The 20,407-nt window shown below is 35.3% G+C and overlaps 1 protein-coding gene across 1 annotated transcript in view; it reads right to left on the reverse strand.

Moving 5' to 3' along the window:
* SEPTIN7 (septin 7) overlaps positions 1 to 20,407 on the reverse strand; it is a 110,713-nt gene that overhangs the window by 69,219 nt on the left and 21,087 nt on the right. The window contains exon 2 of the mRNA XM_064380456.1: positions 7,805 to 7,907. Within this exon, the coding sequence (XP_064236526.1) occupies positions 7,805 to 7,814 (10 nt within the window). The 5' untranslated portion in view covers positions 7,815 to 7,907. The remainder of the gene's footprint in view (positions 1 to 7,804; positions 7,908 to 20,407) is intronic.

Genomic DNA, 20,407 nt, shown 5'->3' on the forward strand with positions numbered 1-20,407 from the left:
ACATAAACTTTTAAGAAACAATTTGCTGGCCAGGCACAATGGCTCACACCTGTAGTCCCAGCACTTTAGGAAGCCAAGGAGAGAGGACTGCTTTAGGCCACAAGTTCAAGGTTAGCCTAGGCAACACAGTGAGACCCTACCTCTACAAAAAAAAAAAAAAGTTTCTTTTTTAATTAGCTGGGCATAGTGGTGTGTGCCTGTAATCGCAGGTACTCAGGAGGCTAAGGTGGGACACTCACTTGAGCCTAGGGGCTCAAGGCTGCAGTGAGCTCTGACTGTACCACTGGGCTCCAGCTTGGGCACCAGAGCAAGACCTTGTTACAGAAAGAAAAGAAGAAAATGAAAGAAAAAGGGGAAAAGGAAGGAAAGGAGGAACAATTTGCCTGTATGTGCCAGGAGCCACGAAATGTTCAAATACTTTAATCTAACAATCCTACTTCAGGAATTGTTAACAAATAAATAATAATGATACTGCCCTCTGTCTCCCAATATACATATTAAAAAACCATGTTATTTGTAACAAGGGTAGGGGTAAAAACTAACCTAATGTCCATCAGTAAAAAAGTAAATTACATAAATTACACTATATTTCAGTCTCAGATTAGAATATACATACAGCCATTAAGCATTATCATTAAAATGTTGACCAAAATTTCCATTCTGTAAATTTTTTACTGCAGCATTATTATGAAATTGAATAAAGCAAATCATTCAAATGTCAAATGATAAAGCAGTGGCATGATATAAAGATAGCCACAGCTAGAAACATTATGCAGTTGTCAAAAGTAAAATATGGAGGATAAGTGCAGCAAATGTTAATGATGAGTATCTCTTGCTACTAAGTCTTTTTTTCTTTTCTTTCTTTTTTTTTTTAGTATGTCCTATCACGTAATTCAGGAATTAGCATGAAAAAATATCCTTTTCAAAAAGGCAGGTCTTCCTTGATGACTCCAAATAAACCTCACCATGTTTATTTCTTTCTAGAAAATAGCACAATTTGTAATTATTTGATTTGCTGTTTGTTTGCCTATCTCCCTAAATTAACATAAACTCTGGTAATCTTCCTACATAAATAAACACAACATAATTGCTGTAAATTTATAACTCCAAGAGTGTAGTATTTATATAGGAAGATCAATGAACTAAACCAAAGGGTAAGAAAGAGAACAAAACCAAGCACATAAACTTTTAAAATTAAGCTTATAACAAATGGTTTTGGCAGGACTATTTAACCATTTAAAAAATAAACATCAGATTCCTGCTTCACAACTTAGATCAAAATACCATAAGGATTTAAGATTTCAAAATAAAAAATTAGTCTTTAGTCATTTAGTCTTTATACTTAATATACTTCTAATAACCTTGAATCAAGCAAGAAGACATTAAGGACAAAAACCATGAAGAAAAAGACTGAGGTTGGGCATAATGGCTCACACCTGTAATCCCAGAACTTTGGGAAGCCAAGGCGGATGGATCGCTTGAGCCCAGGAGTTCAAGACCAGCCATGGGCAACATGGCGAAACATCATCTCTACAAAAAAAATACAAAAACAAAAAATTAGCAGGGCACGGTGGCACACAACTGTAGTCCAGCTACTTGGGAGGCTGAAGTGGGAAGATGACTTGAACCCAGGAGGCAGGGACTGCAGTGAGCCAAGACTGTGCCACTGCACTCACCTGGGTGACAAAGCGGGATGGACGGATGGAAGGAAGGAAGGAAGGAAGGAAGGAAGGAAGGAAGGAAGATCAAGCTAATACAAAACATAACACACAAAACATTCTGGAAAAAAACTGTCAATGCCTACCAACAACAAAATAATAATAATGCCCTCAGAGTACCTACCTACCTACACTTAAGGCAAAAAAAACTTTTTTTAATAAATGAGAACATACCATTTATAAAAGAAACAATACTAAAGATAAATAAACATAAAAAATAACTAGCAATGGCCAGGCACAGTGGCTCACAGCTGTAACCCCAGCACTTTGGAAGGCCAAGGCAAGTGGATCACCTGAGATCAGAGTTCAAACCCCATCTCTACTAAAAATACAAAAATCAGCTAGACATGGTGCTGCAGGCCTGTAGTCTCAGCTACCCAGGAGGGTGAGGCAAGAGAATTGCCTGAACCTGGGAGGCAGAGGTTGTAGTGAGCCAAGATTGCACCACTGCACTCCAGCATGGGTGACAGAGCAAGACTCAGTCTCAAAAAATAAATAAAATAACTACCAACAATAAAATACAAATGAAAATATATACCACACTTTAGCATTTAGATTAATATCCAATGTTGGCAGTATTCAGGAAAAAAGGTGCTGTCAACAGTTGGGGAGTGTGCAAAATGGTACACAACCTGTTTTAGGGCAATTTGGTATTTTGTATCAAAACCTTTAAAATAATGCATCAATCTTAATAAACACAGCAATTCAAACTTCTAAAGCTTTATTATTCTAAGAAAATAACTAAAAATGCAAGCAAAGATATAACTATAACCATATTATTATAGTATTAATACTAGCTAGCAACTTTAACTGTCTTGAATGATCAAGTATGATATAGTCAACCTATACAGCCCATTAAAGTCTACAATTTGACCAATAGATAGGTTATGAAAGAACATAAGATATTAAAAGATAATCACAGTTTAACTGCAAATTTAAAAGGCAATCATAGAACATTACAGATACATATAAACAAGAATACTACATGTTCCTATACTAAAGAGTTATCAATGGGTGACAGATGACAGATAAAACGAATATTTATTTTCTTTTTTTTTTTTGAAAGAAAGAAAGAAAGAAAAAGAATAAAGAAGAGGAGGAAAAAGGAAGAGAAAGAGAGAGAGAGAATGGGAGTATTGCTTTCTTGCCCAGGCTAGAATGCAGTTTAGTAATGGGTATTGAAAACCTCTTTTATACCAATAATTATACTTGATGTAAACAGGAAGGAATAAGGGAAGAAAATAACAAACGAGCAGACAACCAATATTTCATTTAAACCTATGAAATGCTATGCGATTACTGAGTAGTGATTTACTTCCAATTATGTAGTCACTTATGGAATAGGTGTGAGGTGGTAATGTATGTTTTATGTATTTGAAGTGGAGAGTTTTATAAATGTTTATTAAGTTTACTTGTTCCGGGTCTGAGTTCAAGTCCTGGATGTCCTTGTTAATCTTCTGTCTCGTTGATCTATAAAATCGTTAGCTCTTCTTGTTACATTGATCCTTTTGCCATTATGTAATGTCCTTCTTTGCCAATTTTGTTCTTTGTTACTTTAAAGTCTACTTTATCAGAGGAGAGAATTGCATCTCCTGTTTTTTATTTGTTTATTTTTACTCTCTGATTGGTTGATAAATCTTCCTCCTTCTCTTTGTTTTGAGTCTTTGTGTATCGTTGCATGTGAGATGGGTCTGGATGCAGCATAGCAATGGGTTTTGGCTTTTTATCCAATTAGAATATATATAACTTTAATACTAGCATTTGATGCTAGTATTAAATATTTATTTTCTTTCTGCTTTTCTGCATTTCTCAATTTCTGATGAAATATATTAACTTTATTTTTTAAGTGCTTTAAAAAATACACAGATCTAACAGTAGAAGGAATGCACAAAATTAAAACAGTGGATATGTGGAATTATGTGATTTTCTTTTTCTCCTAAACTTTCTCTTTGAATTACTTTAAGACAAAATTCACCATTTTCAAGTGTATAATTCAGTGATTTTTAGTATATTCCCAATGTTGTGTAGTCATGATTGCTTAAGTTTCTATTATTAAAAGCAAAATAAAAACACAGAGCTCAAGGAAAAATTTTAAAATCATTAACTCAAAACATTCCAAGGAGTCAACATCTTAAAAATACCACAAAATGCTGATAGGCCTACATATAAAATGAGCCAATATTATCTTTCAATTTTTTCAAATAACCTGATAAACTGATATAGATATTATTCTATCAATTCAAACATCAACAGGTAGTGGGGGAAAATGACAACTAGGATAGTCAAAGTATATCCTATCACTAACTAAATACCTCCTAAACTTTCTCTGTTAAGTCATATACCAAAAAAAAATTATGATAAAATCTGAATCCCAAAAATTGGCTAAACCAACATGCTCTAAGTTCTCTCCCAATGGAAAAAAAAAATGGAAATGCCAATCTGCAACTAAAGATATGTAGCATACGTCAAATATATTACTAACATATCATTAAATTTTTAAAATTCTGTATCACAAAAATTTTGCAAGTTCAAGATTACAGAAATGACTGAATTTTGGATTCTATCTTTCTAGAATTCAGAATAATAGGTTTAATACTACCTGTTTTAAAAAATGTTTCAAATTAGATAAAGCAATCTACAGTCTTCTGAGTTCTGCCTCCATGAAAATTTCTAGTAAAAACAGGATATTACAATTAAAATTTTATTCTCTATCTTAGTTAAGTCTAATTAGGGAGCACACTAATGACAGTCAAGTTCCAAGCCAAACAGGTTAGACAACTTCACTGAATAGAGACCTACATATCTTCATTATGTGATGTGCCTAAATTTTTAAAGATTCAAAATCAAGAATTCTAATCTCCCCATCAAATTGCCAAGCAGGGTCTCCAAAATCCTGGATAGTCTACCTTTCCAGCCTTATTTCTAAGTGTAAAGTTACATCTTAGGGATCAGATCCTAAAGTCAGTGTGCTGTGAGAAAATCTTTAAAAATTACTTATATCATCCAAAAAGCACAATTATATACAAGCTAACAACGTATCTTCCTCCTGCACTAAAACAGATAACTGTTTCTTTGAGCACATAAAAAGTGACTGGTTTGTGTTTAGGTGCCCTGTTGTCACCAGACTTTCAACAAAGTGAGATGTTCACACTATCAAACTATGTGGAAGCTGATAATGACTAGGGGAACAGCAAATGTACCTCTCCCACTTCACACCCACTCTAGGCCAGATATTCATTCCAGTGGACTAACAGGAAAAATTACTCTTACCATTTAGGTTCTCTAGTTCTCATTCTCCTTCATTCTCTCTTTCATTTTTTTAGGGAAAAAAGAACATCTAGTCGAATTCATCTAAGTTCAAGGCATATTGGATGTACTCTTATAAACACTGCACTATACCCAGTATCCCCAAATGAGCCTCTGCATGGTGGTTAAGAACATACCAGACTGAGCAGCAGACTGGGTTTGGCTGACTGGGTTTGGTTCTGCCATCTGCTAGTAATGTGACCATGGGAAAGTAACCTAATCTCCCTATGTCTCAGTTTCTTCATCTCCAAAATGGGATAACAATATCTACTTTATAGGACTGTTGTTAAGAATTGTCAGTTAGTAGATAACGTATATAAAGTACTTAAAACATTGCCTGGTACATAAAAAGTTATGTAAATGTTGGCTATTTTTCCCCCAACTGGACTGCTCCCTCAATCTTGGCACCAATTCTATCCTTCAAAAATCTGTCCTAATGCCTCCCTTTTCAAAATAAAGCAATAATAAATCTCTAACCAAAGGCAAACTCTCCTATACCCTTAAACTTCTATGGCTCTTAACTTTTGTATGTTTCTACTGACTCATATTTTTATGTGCTTTATCTTGTCATATAAATCAGAAGCTCCTTTAAGAGAGAAAATATGGGAATACACAGCATGCCTCTTTGATACAAATAAGTCATTCAAGTAACTACTCAGTAAATATTGCTTATGAAGCAAGATTATTAGATAAAGGTTTTCCAACAAAGTACAGAGTTTCATTAAAAAAAAATCTGTTATAGATTCTCAGTTGATATCAATGTGTAAGTTGTAAACAAAGAGTTGTAATGTGGGAGTCAAATTTATTCTGAGTTTAGATCTCAAAAATGAGGATTTAGCTGATAAGGAATAGCTTGAAGTTTTTAAGTCAGGAATATTAAAGCAAGGTTGGTTTTAGCTTTCTATGATTTGCAAACGACGCTGTTAGATTCAACCTAAAACCTATAAAATAAATCAACGTATTAGATACTTACTTAAAAAGTGACTATGTGTTAGCCACTACAACTATATAGATTAAAAGATTTAATATCTGTACTCAACACATCTATTCAAATGTAGTTAATTAAATAATGTTCAAGGCTCAGTGGGAAAACAGAGTACGGATATTAACACTTGAAAGTAAGGATATTAACACCTACTTTTCTTTAGCCTCAGTTGAAGTGTTATCATTAGGAAGAGAAAAAAGAAAAGCTGAATTTCACAAAGGGATTAATTAGAAAAGCTAGTAAGCAGTATACACGTAGAGATTAAATATTTCCTGTAAAAATCAAAATCAGATGAGTATTCCATTTTTTTTCATTTGGAAAAATGCCACAGAGATTTTAAATCAACTCTCTGTTCTTGATCACCAGACATTATCCCACTAAGTATATGTTCAAAGAGTTATTCTTTAAACTGAAATTCTAATGTCAAAAGAAATTTTTTAAATTGCTACAGTTCTCCTAATGGACCTATGAGGTTTTCTCATAAGTGAAAAATATTTGTCTACAGTTCTTCACTTAAGATTATTACTATTACAAATGTAAAGGTAAGATTCAGTGTTTCTTCATATAATGATGATGTTACCAAACTGCAAAAGAAAAGGTATGCTCTTGCATTATTTAATCCCTCTATCTAGACCCACCTCTACTCCATAGCACCAGTTTGCAAGCTAGATATACTATACTTCTACTTAACAGGAGATACATAGACAAGAAAACCAACTCTATAATAAAGTATGAAATTTGCAAATTTTGTACCATGTTTTAACTGTGAACTATTACAACATATACAACTTCCAAACAGCCACAAACTGACCAACAGGTAAAATACTGCAGTCAGTAAATAAAATATTCTACCTCCCAATAAGGAGTATTTCACAGCTAGTTCAATTAAACTAATTCAGCACCAAAATAAAAATACCAAACATTAAAATATAATTAACAAAAATGTGTACTACCTAAAAAGTCCAGCATCAACTCAATTTTCTCCGTTAAAGATAGCTAATCCACTACCTTGCAATTCACCTTCTTAAAACAAGTAATAGAGAAATACAACAAAGTTGCACTATACAATATTCATAACTTAGGTTCTAAAGTCAGTCTATATGAGGTGAAAATACTGTATAGTCATTTAAGAATAAGACTGTCATTGAAGATTACTAATCTTACATATGGTAAAGGCACAGTATGTTTCTTCATATATAATAATGATGTTACCAACCTACAGCCAAAATTATCCTTAACAGTATCTTCAAATGGACTACAGGCAGGGTAAGATGTTCATGGGATAAAACACAAAAGAAAACTGAGACTAAATTAGAGAATGAGGACAGTCATGTTTTACTCACTCCAGTGCTTACATTCATTATGATTCAATAATTGCATTATTATGATCCTCTATCCCAATTTTCTTTTCAAAATTCAGAGCACAATATGTTAAATGCTTATATGATACTCCACTATAGCATATAAGCTAGAAAACAAAACTATACTGGAGTAATAAGTAACCACCACCTGCTATTTTCTTTTGTAGCACTATCAATTGAAGATAACTTCCCTAGTGCTCCAACACTATTATCTAGCACTTCTCAACTTTTAGTTTCTGTCTTAAAAAAGACACAAGAAGACATAAATCCCATTATACCACTGAGTTAAATTTTAAAATGTATGCATATAAGAGAAAATATAACATATGATCACTATAGATATCTGTGCTAGTATTTTCTTAAATTTGTTCAGAGTTGATTAACAGTTTAAAACTTAAACCAAAGTTCCATTTTAGTAAGAAATTGTATCTTACCCACTACCATAAGTGTGAATTCAAAACCTCTCTTCACCGATTTTCTGTATACTTGATTTGGGAGATTGGCAAATCCCACATAGCCTTCAAGGTTCTTCTGTTGCTGACAAAAGCAAAAAAGGGCCAAGTTACTCACGTATCAACAATGCTATTCTGTCATACACTTCAAAATCCCTCCATTAACCTATTTTAGAAAATTATACAAACTCACTCCTTCTATGGCATTATCAATAAAACTATCAAATAATTCCTAAATGGACAAAATTATTTAAGCATGAGTTGATTGACAATATAATGGTTAATTATAAAAATCCAAAGGAATAAAATAAACATTAAAGAAACCTGCCTTAGAGCAAAGATTTCAATTGACAGTTAAGTTAGTGACAAGATGACTGACCAACCAACTAAAAAAACAAAATAACAAAAAACTTTTCACAATAAAAAAATTCAAATCCCCTTAATATCATATTAAGAATCCTTTTTAATTATCTCTTTTGATCACACTAATTACCACAGGTATGAGATTCTTGAAATTTGTCATCTTCTTCATGAAACGAAATCAAAATGTTGAATTTAAAGCAATTTTTAAAAATAAATTCTTGAAGGCTCTTGTGATCAGTGTCAACCAGCTACAGTATCTTTCAAGCTGTTATGCCAGGTCCATTATGTCACTTCAAGGTTTTACATGATCTTTATTTTCAGGCTTATCCAGGTTTTAAAGTAAATTATAACTTCATTTTCTATTGGTTTTTGATTCTTAGATGACCTCAACAATAGTTTCATGAGTAATTCAAAGAAATCTACTTCCAAATTGGTGTAGTAAATAAGTCTGATTTTTAACTTACCCATGGGTGAGAAATAGTGTCCATTGTTAAAACTATCTGAATAAGCAGTCTTATTGGTTAATTTTACTTTAGAGGTAGTCTTATTTCAACATTAAACAATAATAGCAAAAAGAGGCACACACTCTTTTAAAAGTTTCTGCCACATTTAAATTCTCATTTAAAAAACACTCATGAGATCAAAGCATCAATTCAATACACCTGGATTTAACAAAGAACAGAAGTCTACAATGTTGACTAGTAATGTAGCTAAATATTCCAGCCATAATCTTTTGCCCTTTTGTTCATTCATAAAAACTCTTAAGCCAAATTTAAAAACTAAGCCCATTAAAATGAAAAGCTAACTGTAAACAATGATTAGGAGACTAAACAGAATCCAATATTTTTAAGTCAAATATATGAAAGTCTGCTATGAGCAAAGTTAGAAATACGTATTAAATCTAAGGTTTCCTTGGCTCATATATTATCCAATTTTAAGTTAAATTTAAGTTAACTGAGACTGAAAAAAAAATCTCTGTATAAATTATGTAGTATACTCACAGCTACTTTGTAAAGAACACATTTCCATCATTCCAGTGTTCCAGATTCCAACAGAAGAAATCCACAGAGGAACAGTAAACAAAGAATTCCAAGAATTGTAATGATATATTCAGTCCAAACAGGAGAGGCAAATTCGTTGAAACACAGCAAAAGACAGAGAAGGAAAAAAAGTTACTTACATGTAACTCAACAAATTACAAAGAAATTAAAGGCAGATTTTTTTCCAAACATGTCAAAGTAATATTTTTTGTGTGGGATATAATGTCCAGTGAACTTAAATCCATTTTCAGCAACTGTTCTGATTAATATAAAAAAGGAAAAGGCCTATTACTGCACCCTGTATATGAAGTCTTATAGAAACAGTGGAAAAAATATAAAAGTATAAAATTCCAGGAAGGTATACAAGAACCAAGTTTTAAATTACAAGAAGAAAAAAATGTGAATTTCATGCAATTTTGCTTTGTCAGTCACTGGACTAAGAAGCCCAGATCAGACAAATGCAAATGTCTTTTTAAAAATCTTTTTATACAATGCTGTATTTCAAGTTCTATTAATTAAACTAAAGTCCAGAATTTAAAGAACCATAGACATGTAGATATAGGAAAAGGAAGGAAGCTAAAGATGATAAGCAGAAACAGATGAAAAAATGAGACAAAGGTGAACTGTGAAAACTGAAAGGCAACTAATGAAGCATAGAAAATAAAATAGATAATCCTTGGCCAAAGTGTTTGTACATTTTTAATACTGATACAAATCTATGAGTTATATCACAACCCGCTTCAAACAATTGAGTCAGTTTTATAGTTAAAAGTAAAAGCCAAAGTCTCAATAATGGCCTACAGTGATTCTCTACCTTAGCAGCATCTTAGAATCACTTGGGGGAGCTTTTACAAAATCCTAATGCTCCAGCTGCACCTCCAAATCAACTAAATCAATCTCTGCGAGTGAGACCCATCCACCAGTATTTTTTAAACCTCCTCAAGTAGTTCCAATATGCACCAATGCTGAAAGTCACTAGCCAACAAAGCCCAGCAAGATCTGGCTCTACTCTTACTTCTGGCCTCATCTCCTGCTACTACTCTTCATCCTCTTGCTCACTTCTCTTCCTCCAACACTGAATCCCTAACTACTCCCCAAACATACAGGGCATACTTTCACTTCATGGCTTTTGCACTTGTTGCTTTCCGTATCTAGAATTGATTATTTTTATTACTTAAATGTCACCTTCAAAAAGGCCTGCCCTGATCAACTTATTTAAAATTACAACCCCACTCCTCGCCTTAGCAGTTTGCTGCTTGCTGTATGCTTCTCCTCAGCTCTTAACCACCATCCAACATACATTTTACTCATCTTGTTTACTGTGACCTCCAACCAGCCCCCAATGTAAGCTCCATCAAGACAGAGACTGAATGAATTATATAAATTGCGCATCAAAGAAAATGTATTCAGAGAGAATACAGTATTTTAAACCGTACCTTCAAGGAACCCATCAGATAAAAGGCATAACAAAAATGCCTCAGAGTCTGTCCTTGTTTCTTATTCACTGCTTTATCCACAGCAACAAGAACAGTCTTTGGCACACAGTACTATTTTAGAATTGAGAAAAGCAAGAAAGCATTCCAGGCAAAGGGGTGGGCCCTAAATTGGGGATAAACATGATATTTCTAAGAGTAAAAAGAAGGTTTGTGAACTATAATGAAGTGAAGTAGTGGACAAGGGGATGAGTGACAGGAAACGAGGTCAGGGAGGCAGGCAGGGGCCAGATCATGTGGGACTCAGCCAAAGTAGGAAGTTCAGATGTTATTTTAGGCATGATGGGAAGCCACTAGAGGGTTTTTCACAGGCAAGTGACCTGATTACTACTTTAAAGATAGCTCTCGGCCATCCACAGTGGCTCATGCCTGTAATTCCAAGACTTTGGGAGGCTAAGACGAGAGGACTGCTTAAGCCCAGGAGGTCGAGGCCTCTGAGCTGTGATTATGCCACTCACTCCAACCTGAGCAACACAGTGAAAAATTTCATGGTTGGTTGGTGCTGAAAAATTAAATTTAGGACTCATCACGATACAGATACTATTGAAAAAGAACTGGATTCCCAAAGACAGACTACAGACAAAAAGAAGGAGGTTGTGACAAAGCCCTGGAGCACTCCAACATTGAGAGGTTAGGCAGAGAAAGATTGGCAGTGGAGATAGAAAGAAAACCAAGACCATCTCAGGGATGGAGGATTCATTTAACTATGTTGAATGCTACAGACAAAAATGCCATAACAGACATGCTGATAAAATTTGGAAATAAGGTCACTGTTAACTTCAAAAACAAAAGCAGTCTCAGTAACATGATGTCAAAGAAGAGTAACTAGGATGACTTTCAGTAGACAATTATTTGCATGTAACTATTATAATAAATAACTTTAATGTTTTTTAATAAACTTAAACATTTTATCAGTTCCCCCATATGACTGATTTCCCAGAGGGAGAGAACCACGTCATAGTCATCTCTATGTCCTTGGCAAAGTGCTGACACACAGTAGGTATTTTAAAAATCTGACTGACAACTCTTTCAGGAAAATATCTTCTGAGAAAGCAACTGTACAAAGACAAAAGATTGGTTTGGCTCTGCTAAAAACATATTATCCCAAAATTCATATAAAAGTGTCCTATCAGATACAAAAATATGTCTCTGAAGCTACCTGGCACAAAAATACTATTTAGAAAATATACTAATAACTTGGCTAGGCATAGTGGCTCACACCTGTAATTCCAGCACTCTGGGAGGCCAAGGCAGGTGGATCTCTTGAGGTCAGAAGTTCGAGACCAGCCTGGCCAACATGGTAAAACCCTATCTCTACTAAAAATACAAAAATTAGCTGGGCATGGTGGTTCCAGCTACTCCGGAAGCTGAGGAAGGAGAATCACTTGAACCTGGAAGGCAAAGATTGCAGTGAGCCAAGATAGCACCACTGCACTCCAGCCTGGGCAACAGAGCAAGACTCTGTCTCAAAAAAAATAAAAATAAATAAATAATTTAATACTAGTTGATTAAAACATATAGACTTCTCCTATCTTATAAGAATGTTTCTATACTCTAAATTCTAAAATCAACCATAGTCTGTATTTCAGAAGACTTAACCACCCACTGATTCTTTTCCTCCACAAATGTTCACGGTGCCAGTGTAAAATATCTCTGGATAAGGAAACATTATTTATAGATGTGGGTGATACAATGGTAGCATTTATAAGCATGTATAAATAAAAGTATATTCACCCAAAAATACCCCCATGTCTTTAAAGTATTCATTGACTTCAAACTTTAGTCATATAAGGAGAAACACTTATCAAATAATCTTTTCTAAAAGCCTATCTGCTAGATATGCTTCGCAAAATCTTTAGTTGCTAAATCTACATGTTAAAATGCATAGCTAAGAAAAATCAAACTACAGTAACTCCACTGCTTGATGGAAAAATCAGCTTAAATACCGTATCCCATAACTTTAGTTCTACCCTTCCAAGATTAAGTAAGTTCAGCACAAATATATTCAAAGAACAGCATGTTTCAAACAAGTTCTAATAGATAGCTCATTGAAACTCTTTAAGAATCTTTACATTCTCTTGCCATCTGTTCTTATTCCAAAGAATAAAGTTGCCCAAATCTTGCTATCTAAAATCCCATTACCATTTTTAAAGCTCTGAATGCCAATTTTCAACAAATTTTCCAATAGATAAAAATTGTCCAATAGAAACAAAGCAGCAACTTATTTTGGTATGTTTTTTGGTAACAACACAAAATTGATTTTTGGTAACAACACAAAATTGATCAAGGGGAATTGTAACAGAATGGAAGCCTGATAAAAATCAAATTTGAGAAAAACACAATCCTAGAAGGAACTACAAACCTTCAACTTCCCACTATCATTACAAAATGAGATGTTTAATAAAAAACTAAAATGATTAGGAATTATAATGTACACCCCAAATTACCTTAATATGCCCAAATTCTATTTCTCCCTTTAGTATGTGCAACTTAAACATCAGGCTACAAAAATCCAAGGTTTACATTAATAATTTTATATTTCAAAAATAACATTTTATCTTTTCTAAATAACTTCAAGTTCAATCCGACTCCCTTTGGATTTTAAAATATATATATTAATATACACACACTCACATATATATAGCATATTGTTTTATACACTGATGAAAATATTTGTTTCTCCTAAAGGGTAATTCTAAATATGAAAAACAAATACAGACTACAAAAGAAAAAGATATTAATGCAGAAGTTTACTTCTCAACTCCTTGATATTCCTAACAAAAGCCTTATATCATACGCAGATTTAAGTGTCTGGTACTTGCTTAGTAGAATTCCTACCATCTCTCACATAGCCTAAGGAAAAGGTAAAAGAACTTCACTTGCCATTTAAATGTTTTAAATATTTTAAGTATAACTGGTCTAAAAATGCCTAGATTCTAGATTTAATATAATATGAAAATGAAAATATTATAAGATTACATAGGCATGTCCTAAATACCAGTTTTTAAGTTCCTCATCCCTCAACTATTTTAAAGGTTCATGATCTATTTGGCATACCCCAGCTCTCCTCTTTTTACTGATATGAACAACTGGGTACTGACATAACCAACTTTTATTTTTTTAATCCTATTCTGGATTCTCAGTTAATCTGTTGAAAAGATTCTAATATTTAACTCTGTGAATACATGTAAGAATGAGATAACTTAAAATATAAATCAGTTTTTCTTTGCTCTGAACTTAGAATTCAGATAACTTTCTAAACATACTGACCTCATTCCCTCACTCATTCATTCAACATACTTACAATATGCCAATCATATATGTGTGTGCTAGTAATTAGGAATATAAAAGCTAATAAAAACAAGGTCCCTGCTCAAGAAGCTAAGAATCTCATAGGGAGGTGAGGTGAGCTAGAGGACAATTAAAATAATTCAGTGATAAATGCTATGATACAGGAAACCACAGAAGGATCTATGAAAGCAAACAAGGAAGGGTGTTTCATCCTATCCTGGGATCAGATCCTTTAGATCCTAAAGGACTAGAAGACCTTAATTTGATGAGAGATGAGGGTGGGTGCTGGAGAATATGGGTCTCAGGCAGATGAATTATTAACTGCAAAGACCCAAAATCAAGAATAGAGTATGGTACCTTATGGGAACTACAGCAGTTCAATACACACATTTTTAGGATCAAGGAACTATAGCTAAGGAGAGTTAAGCAAAAGCCAGATGATGAAGGACTTTGTTGGCCACACTTAGAAACTTAGACTTCATCTTGAAAGCTTAGGAAGAGCATTAAAGACATGAAGAAGAAGAATGCACAATCACATCAATTTACATGCAGAGTCACATTCATACTTTAGAAAGTTACTACTGACAAGGACATTGATGATGAATTGGAGGAGAAAATGGTAGTAATCCCAAGAGCTGCTCCCCTTGCCCAGGGGAAAAATAAAGACTTGAACCAAGACAAAGGCAGTAGGGATGAAGAGAAATATAGGTTAGAACTCTACTATCCATTAAGGTAGCCACTAGCTACATGTGGCTACTGAGTACTTGAAATGTAGCTAGTCTGAATTAAGATGTGCTACACGTGTAAAATACCATAGTTTGAAGACTTCGTATGAGAATAAGAATGAAAAATCTTATTAATAATTTTATACTAATTGCATGTTGAAATAAAATTTTAGATATACCAGTTATATAAAACATAAAACTAAAGTTAGTTTTACCTTTCTATTTTTACTTTTTAAATGTGGCTATTATGAAAGCTTAATCACATATGTAGCTTGCATCAAATTGCTATTGGACAATGCTAGGTTAGATATTAAAGAGATGAAACGACAGATCTCTGTAACTAACTTGTAGAAAAGTGATATAATTCAGATTTCTTAATTTAGGTTTCAGAAATTAGATGAATGGTGAGTACCAATTGTTAAAAGTAGAAATCATCTGAGTTACGGTGCTAACTGGACTTTCAGAAAACAGATGTCTAGTAGGCAATTGCATATATAAAAGTTAGAGGCCAGGCGCGGTGGCTCAAGCCTGTAATCCCAGCACTTTGGGAGGCCGAGGCGGGTGGATCATGAGGTCAAGAGATCGAGACCATCCTGGTCAACATGGTGAAACCCCGTCTCTACTAATACAAAAAATTAGCTGGGCATGGTGGCGCGTGCCTGTAATCCCAGCTACTCAGGAGGCTGAGGCAGGAGAATTGCCTGAACCCAGGAGGCGGAGGTTGCGGTGAGCCGAGATCGCGCCATTGCACTCTAGCCTGGGTAACAAGAGCGAAACTCCGTCTCAAAAAAAAAAAAAAAAAAAAAAAAAAAAGTTAGAAATGCTAGAAACATCTGGCTTAGACAGATGTTAACATTTTAAGTAATCAACATTTAAATGCTATCAAAGCCATGGATATGAATTCAAATACAGCATACAGAGTAGGAAGCAGGCCAAGAAGGAACACCAACATCCCATCATAATCACTTAAACAAATCTAAGAAAAGAAGAATTAAAGAGTTCACAGCAGCATTTCAAAGGACGTCAACTGCAGCAGCCCACTCAAGAAGTGGTTAACTATATCAAATGCTCTGGAGCGGTCAATCTAAGGATAAAGAAAAATCTACTTACTGTTATTGGGAACCACTGACAAAGCTGTATCAATGGAAAGATAGGGAAAGAAGCAGACTGGAAATAAATAAGCAGAAAAAAACTACAGGAAGTTAGTATAAGCAATTATTTTTTAATGCTTACCTTTGAAAAGAATAGAAGCCAGAAAATACAAGGTCAAGAAAGAGTTTTAAGCACTTTAAAAAAAAAAAAGGCAGATAGTTATATTTATGTAATGCTAATAGAAAAGACCAAGCAGTAGATGAGCAGCTGAAGAGAGGAAGTAAGGACACCGATAACATTTATGGAATGAAGGACAGGATTTTCCCTAAGCACCAGAGATAAAACAACTTGCCAGTCCCCAAAAAGGACAAGAGAAGTAGGGGATTTTAAGAGGTAAAGATGTGAAACGACAACCATAAGAATAGAGAGAGAGAGAGACTAGGAATACATAGCGGCCATCCAAGCAATTTTGTCCACTTAGTTAACGCTGAAGACCACAAATCTTTGAATGTATCCCTGAAGCCATGTGATCTTTTCCTCCAGTAGCAATCCATAACTTGAGAAACTTGTGGGAGTCATTTGAAACCGTTATTTTGCAGGAAGGGTACACAAAAGTACATGATCAAGAGAGCTGACAAATACAATTGAAGCAATCCAGTGAATGAAGATGGAGAGGCTCAAGGATGGAAGGCAGGAAGTAAAGAAGACAGTAAAAAAATCTAAGTTGTGGTTAGAATGGGCTATACAATTAAGATTTTAGATGAGGAACATAAGTTGCAGATGGTAACCCCATAGGGTTATTTCTTTTCTTTTTTTTTTCTTTCTTTTTAAATATTTTCTCTTCCCACCCATTCCCCCATAGAGCTATTTAAAAGGATGGCTCTCAGATGAGACAGAGAAAGAGAAAAAAGGATGGCTCAAACACAATCAAGAAACTGAGGCTAACTTATTGAAAGTGTCTTACACATGGGCCTAAAAATGTCCCAGAATGATGATGGAGCTTGGAGCATAAAGAAAAATTGAGTGTTAGATGTCGTATTTAATATTAGAACAAAACAAGGGTGTAGTAACTGAAAATTTTAAGGAGGGGTAGAAAACACTGCTGCTAAACAGTAAAACTATAACGAAGCAATTTCTTTTTTTGTTTTGTTTCATTTTTTTGAGACTGAGTTTTGCTCATCGCCCAGGCTAAAGTGCAATGGCGCAATCTCAGCTCACTGCAACTTCCACCTCCTGGGTTCAAGTGATTCTCCTGCCTCAACCTCCCAAGTAGCTGGGATTACAGGCACATGCCACCACACCTGGCTAATTTTTGTATTTTTACTAGAGACGGTGTTTCACCATGTTGGCCAGGCTGGTATCAAACTCCTGACCTCAGGTGATCCACCCACCTCGGCCTCCCCAAGTATTGGGATTACTGGCACAAGCCACTGTGCTCGGCCGGAAGCAGGGTTCTTTTTTAGGGAGGATGTCTTAGAGTCTAGACCAGTGCTATATCATGGAAATATTAGGTAACCACATATGTAATTATAAATATGCTAGTACAAGGATCCCCAACTTCCAGGCCATGGACTGGTAGCAGCCCGTGGCCTGTTAGGAACTGGGCCACACAAGGAGAGGTAAATGGCAGGCAAGTGAACAGAACTTTATCTGTATTTCCAGCCTCTCGTATTACTGCCTGGCTCAGCCAGCTGTCAGCTCAGCGGAGGTATTAGATTCTCATTGGAGCGTAAACTCTATTGTGAACTGCTCATTCAAGGGATCTAGGTTGCACAATCCTTATGAGAATCTATTGCCTGATGATCTGTCACTGTCTCCCATCACTCTAGATAGAACCTCATCTCTTTAAGAAAAAAAAAAAGCACAAATTAAAATGAAGATTAGGCCAGGTGTGGTGGCTCACTCCTGTAATACTAGCCCTTTGAGAGGCTGAGGTGAGTGGATTGCCTGAGCTCAAGAGTTCAAGATCACCCCAGGCAACATGGTCAAACCCCATCTCTACTAAAGTATAAAAAATTAGCTGGGTGCAATGGAACACACCTGTACTCCCAGCTCCTTAGAAAGCGGAGGCACAAGAACTGCTTGAACCTGGGAGGCAGAGGCTGCAGTGAGCCAGGATGGTGCCACTGCACTCCAGCCTGGGTGACAGAGTGAGACTCTGTCTCCAAAAATTAAAAAAGTAAAATGAGGCCGGGTGCAGTGGCTAACACTTACAATCCCAGCACTCTGGGAGGCCGAGGCGGGTAGATCATCTGAAGTCAGGAGTTTGAGACCAGCAAAAAATACAAAAATCAGCTGGGCATGGTGGCACACACCTATAATCCCAGTTACTCCGGAGGCTAAGGCAGGAAAATCGATCAAACTCAGGAGGCAGAGGTTGCAGTGAGCTGAGATTGCACCACTGCACTTCAGCCTGGGCGACAAAATGAGACTCCGTCTCAAAAAATAAATATATAAAATTTTTTAAAAAAATGATTATTAGTGCCCAGTACTAGGTGATGATGTGGAAAAAGACACTCTCCTACATGACTTTTGGAATATAAACTTAAACCACTGACCTAAAGAGCAATTTAACCACGTGGACCAAAAACTGAAGTTTTTATTCTCTTAAATTCAACAAATTTCACTTCCAGCAATGGATAGTCTTGAGAATCATACATAACTAAGATAAAAGAATATTCAACAAAGCACTGCTCATAATAGTAAAAGACTGTAACAATTTTTGATGCGTTCTAAAGACAAGTGAAACAAAAATTGTATTACAGTACCTTCATATATTAAAATACCAGGCAGCTCTTAAAAGTAAGGTTTTAGAAAAATATGCATGGACAGATAATGATATACCGACTAGAAGAAAAAACATTCTTAAACACTTGTCACAGGAGAACATCAAAGAAATTGGTGGAGTAAATACTTCAGAAAAGTATCTGCTTCATTAAAAGCAAGGAGAAAACTGACACAAATTGTCCAAATCAACTTACTTAAAATTCTGGAAATTAACCAGAAGTTTGCAGGAATCCAGGTAATGCTTATTCAAGAAAAAGAGCTGAACCTTGGTAAAAACAGCAGTTCTTGCATTTTAACTTGCCCATTCTCATCTCTTCTCCACCTCTACAGTATCCCTGAAAACCAACAGCACACAATCATCGTAAAAACCCAGCAGCCTGGCAGCAACTGGGAAAAAACAGAACAAGCATGGAATGCCTTCAAAGCCTCATTCTCAAAGTGTTATCATTATTTGATGTGTCTGGTACTTCCCTGGAAAGGCCCACTCACAAGTAACCACTAAGATAACCAAGCAGAGACTTCAGTGACAACATACGGCAAAAATTAACTTCACAGAATTAGTTCAAAAAGCAACTAAGAAAGGCCAGGCGCAGTGGCTCAGGCCCATAATCCCAGCACTTTGGGAAGCCAAGGCGGGCAGATCATGAGGTCGGGAGTTCAAGACCAGCCTGGCCAATATAGTGAAACCCTGTCTCTACTAAAAACACAAAATAGCAAGGTGTGGTGGCGCATGCCTGTAGTCACAGCTACTCAGGAGGCTGAGGCAGGAGAGTCGCGTGAACCTGAGAGGCAGAGGTTGCAGTGAGCTAAGGTTGCACCACTGCACTCCAGCCTGGGCACACAGAGTGAGAGTTTGTCTCAAAAAAAAAAAAAAGCAACTAAGCAAATAAAAAAAAAAAAGAGCAATAACAAACCCTGCAGGGAAGAGAGAGTCTGATTTTCAGAGCTGGCACACTGTATTATTTAAAATGTCTAGTATTTAAGAGAAAATTATGAGCCTTGCAAAAAAAAAAAAAAAAAAAAAAAAAAAAAACCCCAAAACTGCATGGCCCATATACAGGGGGAAAAAAGCAAGTCCCTGAAAAAGCCCAGACATTAAACAATACATTAAACCTGCAATTTTAGATATGTTCAAGAACTAAAGAAAAGTCAAATAAACCAATGTCAAGTATGAAAACAATGTTCATCAAATAGAGAATATAGAAAAAGATAATTTTTAAAAAATCCTAGAGTTGAAAAATGTAATAAATGAAAGAATTCACTAGGGAAGCTCAACAAAAGATTGGAGCTTGCAGAAAAATGAATCACCAAGCCTGAAAATCTTTTAAATAACATGAATCAATTTAGTTAAAGGAAGAAAAATGAATAGAGCCAGAGACCTACAGAAAAAAATTACACATCAAGTAGGGGAGGGAAGGAGAAAAGGGGTGGGTGCAGGGAGGAAGCAACAGAATGTATATTTGAAGAAACACAACTGAAAACTTCCCAAATCTGAAGAAAAACATTAGTCTCCACATCAAAAGCTCAACAAACTGAATAAGATAAAATCAAAGAGACTCACACATCATAATCAAACTGTCAAAAACCAAAAATAGAGAATCTTGAAAGCAGCTTGTAAGAAGCAACTATATGTACAAGAGACTGTAACTAAGAATAATAGCTGACATCCCATCAGAAACCACGGAGGCTTGAAAGCATAAGGATAACATATTCAAAACGTTGAAAGAAAAAGACTGTCAACCAAGTGAGCTATGATTGTGCTACTACACTCCAGCCTGAATGACAGAGACTGTC

This window comes from Aotus nancymaae, unplaced genomic scaffold (assembly GCF_030222135.1).
Source record: "Aotus nancymaae isolate 86718 unplaced genomic scaffold, 86718_ANA_hifiasm-v0.15.2.pri h1tg000025l, whole genome shotgun sequence".
Lineage (NCBI taxonomy): Eukaryota > Metazoa > Chordata > Mammalia > Primates > Aotidae > Aotus > Aotus nancymaae.